General features: G+C 39.2%; 3 protein-coding genes across 5 annotated transcripts; 1 reads left to right on the plus strand and 2 right to left on the minus strand.

Annotated features, from left to right (window-relative positions):
• Positions 1-503: 503 nt before the first annotated feature.
• On the plus strand, positions 504-3,803 carry LOC106365601 (RNA-binding protein, mRNA-processing factor 2a). Of its 3 annotated transcripts, none has more exons than XM_048737494.1 (10): positions 504-773; positions 1,051-1,230; positions 1,313-1,388; positions 1,526-1,655; positions 1,788-1,902; positions 2,182-2,273; positions 2,383-2,452; positions 2,547-2,629; positions 2,735-2,853; positions 3,477-3,803. In XM_048737494.1, exons 1-9 carry the CDS (start codon positions 612-614, stop codon positions 2,835-2,837), a joined length of 1,011 nt encoding a protein of 336 aa, XP_048593451.1. In that variant the 5' UTR covers positions 504-611; the 3' UTR covers positions 2,838-2,853; positions 3,477-3,803. The 3 variants fall into 3 exon arrangements, with proteins under 3 accessions (XP_048593451.1, XP_048593455.1, XP_048593446.1); XM_048737498.1 differs by having other exon boundaries at positions 3,499-3,803; XM_048737489.1 differs by having other exon boundaries at positions 505-773; positions 2,735-3,803.
• Positions 3,804-3,900: 97 nt separating this feature from the next.
• LOC106455067 (ATP synthase subunit epsilon, mitochondrial) lies at positions 3,901-4,534 on the minus strand. Its single transcript, XM_013784402.3, has 2 exons — positions 4,276-4,534; positions 3,901-4,069 (listed from the first exon to the last, which is right to left on the minus strand). Exons 1-2 carry the CDS (start codon positions 4,457-4,459, stop codon positions 4,032-4,034), a joined length of 222 nt encoding a protein of 73 aa, XP_013639856.1. The 5' UTR covers positions 4,460-4,534; the 3' UTR covers positions 3,901-4,031.
• Positions 4,535-5,032: 498 nt separating this feature from the next.
• Positions 5,033-6,583, minus strand: LOC106345166 (glutamyl-tRNA reductase-binding protein, chloroplastic). The gene is made up of 5 exons (XM_013784413.3): positions 6,149-6,583; positions 5,957-6,037; positions 5,728-5,832; positions 5,511-5,660; positions 5,033-5,417 (listed from the first exon to the last, which is right to left on the minus strand). The coding sequence occupies exons 1-5, from the start codon at positions 6,530-6,532 to the stop codon at positions 5,169-5,171; spliced, it is 969 nt and encodes a 322-aa protein (XP_013639867.1). The 5' UTR covers positions 6,533-6,583; the 3' UTR covers positions 5,033-5,168.
• Positions 6,584-6,845: the final 262 nt, after the last annotated feature.

Genomic DNA, 6,845 nt, shown 5'->3' on the forward strand with positions numbered 1-6,845 from the left:
ACTAAAAATCTCTATAAAATAATAGTATAATTTTATAGTCTCAAATTGAATTTTTGGTTCAACTAGTATATCGATAAATTAATAATCTTTATATAAATTAATAAAAAACTAGTTCCAACATTATTAATAGAGGTTTCACTGTAATATGTATTTCAGATGGTTTGGAATCTGATGATTCATACATAAACACACGTAAATATGAAAGTATACACATGTATCTCACCTTGATGTTTTCAGGAACATGCTAATCCTAAGATTATGAAGCTTTTCAATAGATTTAAGATCAAAACATCATTTGCTATATATATATCTCCAACATCAATATCATTATATTCACATTCACTCTAATCACTTAATCAGTAAGAACGGATAACTCGAGATTTTTTTTAAAATTTGTTTCGTTTTTTGCCGAATAAAAGAACAAATTTTCAATTCAGCCCACTAGGCCCATCACGTGCGTAGCATGTGACTTACTTAGAAAAACAAGTCTAGGCACACTTGTCCTTCGTTAATTCTTCCACCCAGCAAATCGCTCGCTCTCTCTCTCTCTCTCTCTCTCTCTCTCTCTCTCTCTTCTCTTAGGGTTTCCTTTCTCTCTCTCCATCGCTCGCATGGCCGGCGCCGGAATCCACCCTTACCACCAGCAGTGGCCGCCTACAGGAGCTCCGCCTCCTCCGTCGGCAGTATCATCAGCTCCTCCACCACATCCCCCTCCTGTACATCATCATCACCCTCCTCCCCCTGGTTTAGCTGATCGTCCTCCTTATGACGAGGTCGCAACTCTCTCTATCTATCTTTGTTTTGGTAGTTTTTGTGATATGTTGTTAAGACAAGCTTTCTTGATGTTGTTAAGACCAGCTTTCTTGATCTTGTTTCAAGTTGAGATTTTTCTTCAATTCGCGTGCTGTTATTTATTTCAATGTCTGAATATGATGGACATGGTTTATTTATTACTTGTTTTTTCGACTGATTTGATTTGGGATATATATATATATATATATATATATATATATATATATTCTTACACGAGTTTGAATATGTTGTGTTCAGCTTCGGACAATCTTCATCGCGGGTCTTCCTGATGATGTGAAAGAGAGAGAGCTTCTGAACCTCTTGAGATGGTTGCCAGGTTACGAGGCATCTCAGGTGAACTTCAAGGGAGAGAAGCCCATGGGTTTTGCTCTTTTCTCCACTGCACAGTTTGCATTGGCTGCCAGAGATGCCCTTCAGGTCTGTTTTACTTGTTGTCTGACTCTAATCCTTACCCTTTTTTTTTCAGTTTATGATGATGTATATTGTTTTTGGCATGTAGCATCTGGTATTTGATGCGGAGTCCAAGTCTGTGTTACATGCAGAGATGGCCAAGAAGAATCTCTTTGTTAAAAGAGGTTAGCTTAAACTCTTATTATCTCAAGCAGGGGTCATGTTACTGAAGCTTGTTTGATACTGTTTTGTGCATTTATACGAGGATCTTGTTATACTCTCATGTTTCACCTTTGAACCCCCTCTGTTGTTATTCTGTTAGGAATCGTTGGGGATTCAAATGCTTATGATCAAAGTAAGCGTCTAAGAACTGGTGGTGACTGCACACACTCTGTTTATAGTCCGTCTCCCTTCCACCCTCCACCACCTCAAGTTTGGGGTCCACCTCATGGGTGAGGCATTTTATTCTTCTTCATATATATATAATTAATTTGAGATGTTATGTAAAACCTGGGAAGACGCTTTATTTTGTTATATGTTTTCTGTTTAGTTGTTCATTTGACATCAAATACAATTTGATTCAGGTATTTGTCACCCGCAGCTCCACCATATGATCCCTATGGAGGTTACCATGCTCCCCCTGTACCAATGCCTCCGTCTGCACCTATAGCAGCTCCTAGCTCTTATGTGCCTGTCCAGGTGAAGTTGCTTTTCTTTCATCACTTTACTTTTATAGTTTTGCTACTTTCTACGTGGAATCCATGTGGCACTCGTCTAATATTTTTGTTCTACCTATCTTGCATACTTTACTCGCTGGTGTAATCAACTGTTAACAAATCTAGATACATTGTGGACTGCTCTGAGTTTGCTATAGCTTCTTATTGTTTGATAAATGTTTTACCAGTTTTTGAGGTTTTCTAACCTAGGTTTGCTGATTTTATATCTCATTCTGTTTTCTATCCTTCCTTTTTAATGCAGAATGTTAAGGATAACCCTCCTTGCAATACCCTATTTATTGGTAATCTCGGGGAGAATATAAACGAAGAAGAATTGAGGAGCCTGTTGAGCGCGTGAGTATCTGTTTGCTTTGGTGGCATTTTTTAGTACATTGCTTTCTTTGAGATCTTCACTTGTCTATTACTGTCTTGTCAAGTGTTCAACTGTCCTTTCATCTTGCAGGCAGCCTGGTTTCAAGCAAATGAAGGTTCTTAGACAAGAAAGGCACACAGTTTGCTTTATTGAATTCGAGGTTACTTCTTCTCACCTGTACCTATCTGTGTGTGTACGCACTTGGGAACATTTTACAGCATATTGCTAAACGTTTCTGTTATGATTTTTGTCAGGATGTGAATAGTGCCACAAACGTTCACCATAATTTGCAAGGCGCTGTCATTCCAAGCTCTGGTTCAGTTGGCATGAGGATCCAATATCCTTTTTAACAAATCATTTACTGTTACCGTTTCTCTTATATTCCAATATATGCTCAGCTGCCTTTTCTAGTTCAGTTTGTTTCTTCTTAACCCAATGATACATTTTCCAAGAATCCATATGGGAAAAGGAAGGAAGGTGGCGGCCATTCTTTCTTTCCTTCACCGAGCGCTAATGGAGCTCAAGGAGCCTTGACGTATCAGTAGGCCTTGAAGGGGGGATGTACTCTCTTCTCTATCTTCCAACAACTTCACATATCTTGCAGGCAGTCTGCATTTGCATTCATTTCATTCTCGACATTTTAAGCATCAGCATTTGCTTCTTGTTCATGTGATGGATGCATATACTGTGACATAATCAACAAATAACATGTGTCAGCTCGTATTAGCTTTTTGCTACATGCATTCTCAAGTGTGGTTTTTAAATCTGTAGGAGTTGTGTGTTGCCATTTTCTTTTCGTCTTCTTGCATACTTTGTGGGATTCCTTTTCATCCTTTTGACCAATCATTCCAATGAAACTCTCATTTGATATATTAGCTAGGAATTAACATAACATCACGGTACATCATGACATGATGACATCCAAATGCCTGTCATCAACTTCGTTTTACTGCATGACCTGTCACATCAATAACATGACATTATATTTTGTGGAATGCTGCTCTCATGATCTTGTCTCAAGTCGGTGTCATTCTTCATCTTGATCATTCTCCCTTTTTAGGCTGATAAACACGCACATCCATTTTTGTCAGTTATTGAAACTGACAACTGAATTTAGTTGAAGATAGGCACTTCGTTACAATGTAGGCTTATAGCTGAGGCAAAATATGTATATCCATCCCCAGGTCTGGTATGGCCTTTATGCAGGGACAATCAGGTTGGAATATTCGACTAAGACTATCTTCTGGCGTCCAGTAACAGAGCCTGACGCAGGGGTTCGTTAGAGTAAGCACGGGGTCTACTTGTCATTTGTCAGTGTGCTGCTGCTTTAGGCTAAGTTGATTCTGAACGTGAAGGCGATTTACAGTCTCTTTCTTTTGCCATTGTGTTATTTTCAAACTCTCTCAAATAATTTGCGATGCTTTAGAATTCTCAAAGTCCCTTGTTTACTTATCAAATCGAGCCTTGTAGAAGAAGATTTCTACTTTTGGTTTATCAAAATTTTGAACCCATGGTTCAGCTGTTGTGGACAAATGCCATAGTTTAATACATAAGAATCCACAAAATAATTGGTCTTAATTAAAGCAAAAGCAAGAAACAGAAGCCCCATGTTTAACATGAATTTATTGATTGGATAGTATCATATCGTGCTTTCATTACAGACAACAAAGGAAACAAACACGCAGAGACGTTATAGCATTAAGCAATACATAATCAATCTCAGAAAACATATATCTTGATCAAAAGTCTGAAACTTCAGGTGCATCTGAGCGCAAAACTGTCAACAAAGAAGAGAAACAAAACATGAGTTTAACAAGTGCATTGTCTAAAACGAGACTTGAGGTTAAAGATTGAGCACACAAGACCTAAAGCTATCATACACTTGCACATTGTAATGGTTGTAATTAAAGGCAACGTAATCTTGTTGCACACAAATAAGAAGAAGCTAAACGTGAACAATGATCCTGAGGAAGAAGAAGAAACCTGGTTTCTGAGGCTTTCCGTCAGCCCATTTGGAGAGGGAGAAGTGAACCTTCTCGCGATTCATTGATTCCGCCTTGAAAGGTTCCTTTAGACATTTCCTCACCAGATTCGCGCAGATGTTTGAGTACGTTATGTACGTCATCCCCGCTGCTCTCCAGAACGGAACCGCCGCGCTCGATGCCATTTGCTCTTTCTTTTTTTTTTAATCGATCGAAAGCTATCTCACAGACTTGCTGCAACTGACCTAAATGATTCTCCGACCTAAAGTCAACCCCCTCAAAATCAGTGTTGGCCCATTGGGCCCTTTCTGAATTAGCCCATGTAATTGAGTCTATGACCCGTCACTAGTCAAGCTCTATACTTGTTCCGACTTCTGAGAATGAGCATTGTGGTGAAGTTACATCTTTACTCAAAAGGTTTACATAAAACAAATTTAGAAAAATTAAACTATTACATAATCCCTTGTTTGATAATAGGTTCCCAACAGACCTGGTAGTAGAGAACAATGATGATACTTATAACAAATACTCGCAACGGCAAAAATGATGATATACTCACAACATTTAATAGGGTCAGGTGCCATACAACAAAACTGAATAGAAACATTGTTGTCGCCTTCTGCAACATCTTCAAAAGGACAGGGACTTGCATTTTTATGATCTAATGAAACAGTTATCTTAGCCTACACCCTAGTCGTCTTACTCGCAGTGCAATAATCTTTGTCAAGGAAAAATATAGGAAGAGGAAAACTGAAACAGGTACTAAACAAAACATATTAAGTGAGCACACGGCCCCTATTACTCAGAACATATACTATTCCAAGAGATACAACAGAGGCAATTTCTAATTTTGGCATCAACTGGTAAACAACAAAAAGAAGTCAAATAGTATCGTTATTGTCCTCCCTTGTGTGATGATCCAACTACTTGCTTCAGTAATTTAACCTTGTTGAAATCTGCAGGGCAGTAGCTTTTCTCTACTTCCCAAGCAAGCTGTGACATTCCATTAAACGATGATTTTGCTCCCTTTTCATCTGTTACTTCCATTGGAAACGGAATCCTCACGTCATATACACCTCGTGGAGACCATACTCGAAGGTCGAATCCAAGCCTATCCATCCATATCATCTTTGTCTCTGAAACCTAACATTAGGCAGACCAAGTATAGTTCATAAACATCTAATGTGATTGTGCATTCTTAAACTAGTATCTGCATAGCATGTCGAGTTTACTAACCACAAAGTCCAGGTCAACGTATACGTTGCAGAAACGGAAGATGTCCTCCATGTTGTTGGCATTAATCTGGTTGACAATGTCTTCTGCAACATCACGTAGAGGATCAGGACTCGCTTTTTTATAATCTGATGACGCCACCCAAACACCATCCTGCAAAATTTTGTTTTAATATATTTGTTATTAGAGTTTGGATCACAACAAAGAGACAAGGGTGTACCTCCATGAAGTCTTCAATTTGGAGTACACGGTCAACTGCAACAACATATAAACTGTCTTCCTCAACTTCTTCCCCAAACTTTTTCCTCCATGTAGCACTAACACGCTACCACAAAAACATAAAGACTTGGGTTCAGGTCAATCAAGAAACCTTATAGTCTCCATAAAGAGAGAAAGAATCATACACAAAGGTGATGTTATGTTCTTTAGAGTGAGAGTGATTACAGTACCTTAAGAGCATTATCGTCTCCAGGTCGAGCAATGCTACCTTGTATCGTACACTGAGGAGTCCTCAATCCACATTGCTCCAACTGATACACCAAAACACAATTCCACATCATTCTTCAAACCAAAGGATCAAACTTTCTCACTTTTATAGAATAAAGGATCAAACTTTCACATTTTTACAGATGATGATTGACCTGAACATGAAGGGAAGACCTTTTGTCGGGAGAGAAACTGCGACTGAGGCAAAGAACAGGGGTGCCGTCTTGTTCAACGGCGAAGCGAACTCCGACGCCGAGGGGCCAGCCGTCGTGGGTCAGAGTGGAGAGAGTTCCGACGGAGGAAAGCTCCATGATGCTCCTCGAAACCTCCGCCGGGAAGGGCTTGTGGTTTGTAGAGAGATGATGGTTGGTGGCCGTCGACGGAGTGTCTGAAGCGGTGGAAACGGAGCATCGGAGGGAGATTGGAGGAGATGGGTATCGTTTTGGAGTGACGAAGCCGCGTTTGTCGATGGGTTTCGAGAAATTCGGAGATGGGAGGAGAGTGAAGAGAGCGGAGGATTGGGTTGGGAGGAGCTTCATCTTTTGATTGCTCAGGGAGAGAGACAATGGAATCTTGTTTTGTAAAAGAAAAAGATAAAACTTCAGAAGAAAAAAAATAAATATAACAAACCGGAATCGTAATCGATGAAAACCAAATTAATTACAAATTTTTATCCGGTTAGAGTTAAAGAGAAAAATTCACATCTGACCAGACATTATACCCTATAATTGATTTCACATTTATCTTTTCAATTCAAAATTGCTTTTGTGTGCAACTATTTAGTGTAGATAACCGTATAATCAGTGTTGGTTTAGTATAGGTTAGTTTCTGGTTAATATATGCTCACTATGT

Source organism: Brassica napus, chromosome A1, assembly GCF_020379485.1.
Source record: "Brassica napus cultivar Da-Ae chromosome A1, Da-Ae, whole genome shotgun sequence".
Lineage (NCBI taxonomy): Eukaryota > Viridiplantae > Streptophyta > Magnoliopsida > Brassicales > Brassicaceae > Brassica > Brassica napus.

Bases quoted from the DNA above. Each gene is read 5' to 3' on its own strand.
- LOC106365601 (XM_048737494.1), top strand. From the start codon at position 612: ATGGCCGGCGCCGGAATCCACCCTTACCACCAGCAGTGGCCGCCTACA. The intron at 1,389-1,525 runs GTTAGCTTAAAC...TTATTCTGTTAG, and splicing joins GAATCTCTTTGTTAAAAGAG to GAATCGTTGGGGATTCAAAT. The intron at 2,630-2,734 runs ATATCCTTTTTA...ACCCAATGATAC, and splicing joins TCAGTTGGCATGAGGATCCA to ATTTTCCAAGAATCCATATG.
- LOC106455067 (XM_013784402.3), bottom strand. From the start codon at position 4,459: ATGGCATCGAGCGCGGCGGTTCCGTTCTGGAGAGCAGCGGGGATGACG. The intron at 4,070-4,275 runs GTTTCTTCTTCT...CTTTGTTGACAG, and splicing joins CGGAAAGCCTCAGAAACCAG to TTTTGCGCTCAGATGCACCT.
- LOC106345166 (XM_013784413.3), bottom strand. From the start codon at position 6,532: ATGAAGCTCCTCCCAACCCAATCCTCCGCTCTCTTCACTCTCCTCCCA. The intron at 5,833-5,956 runs GTACTGTAATCA...TTTTTGTGGTAG, and splicing joins GAGACGATAATGCTCTTAAG to CGTGTTAGTGCTACATGGAG. The intron at 5,661-5,727 runs GTACACCCTTGT...AAAATTTTGCAG, and splicing joins AAATTGAAGACTTCATGGAG to GATGGTGTTTGGGTGGCGTC.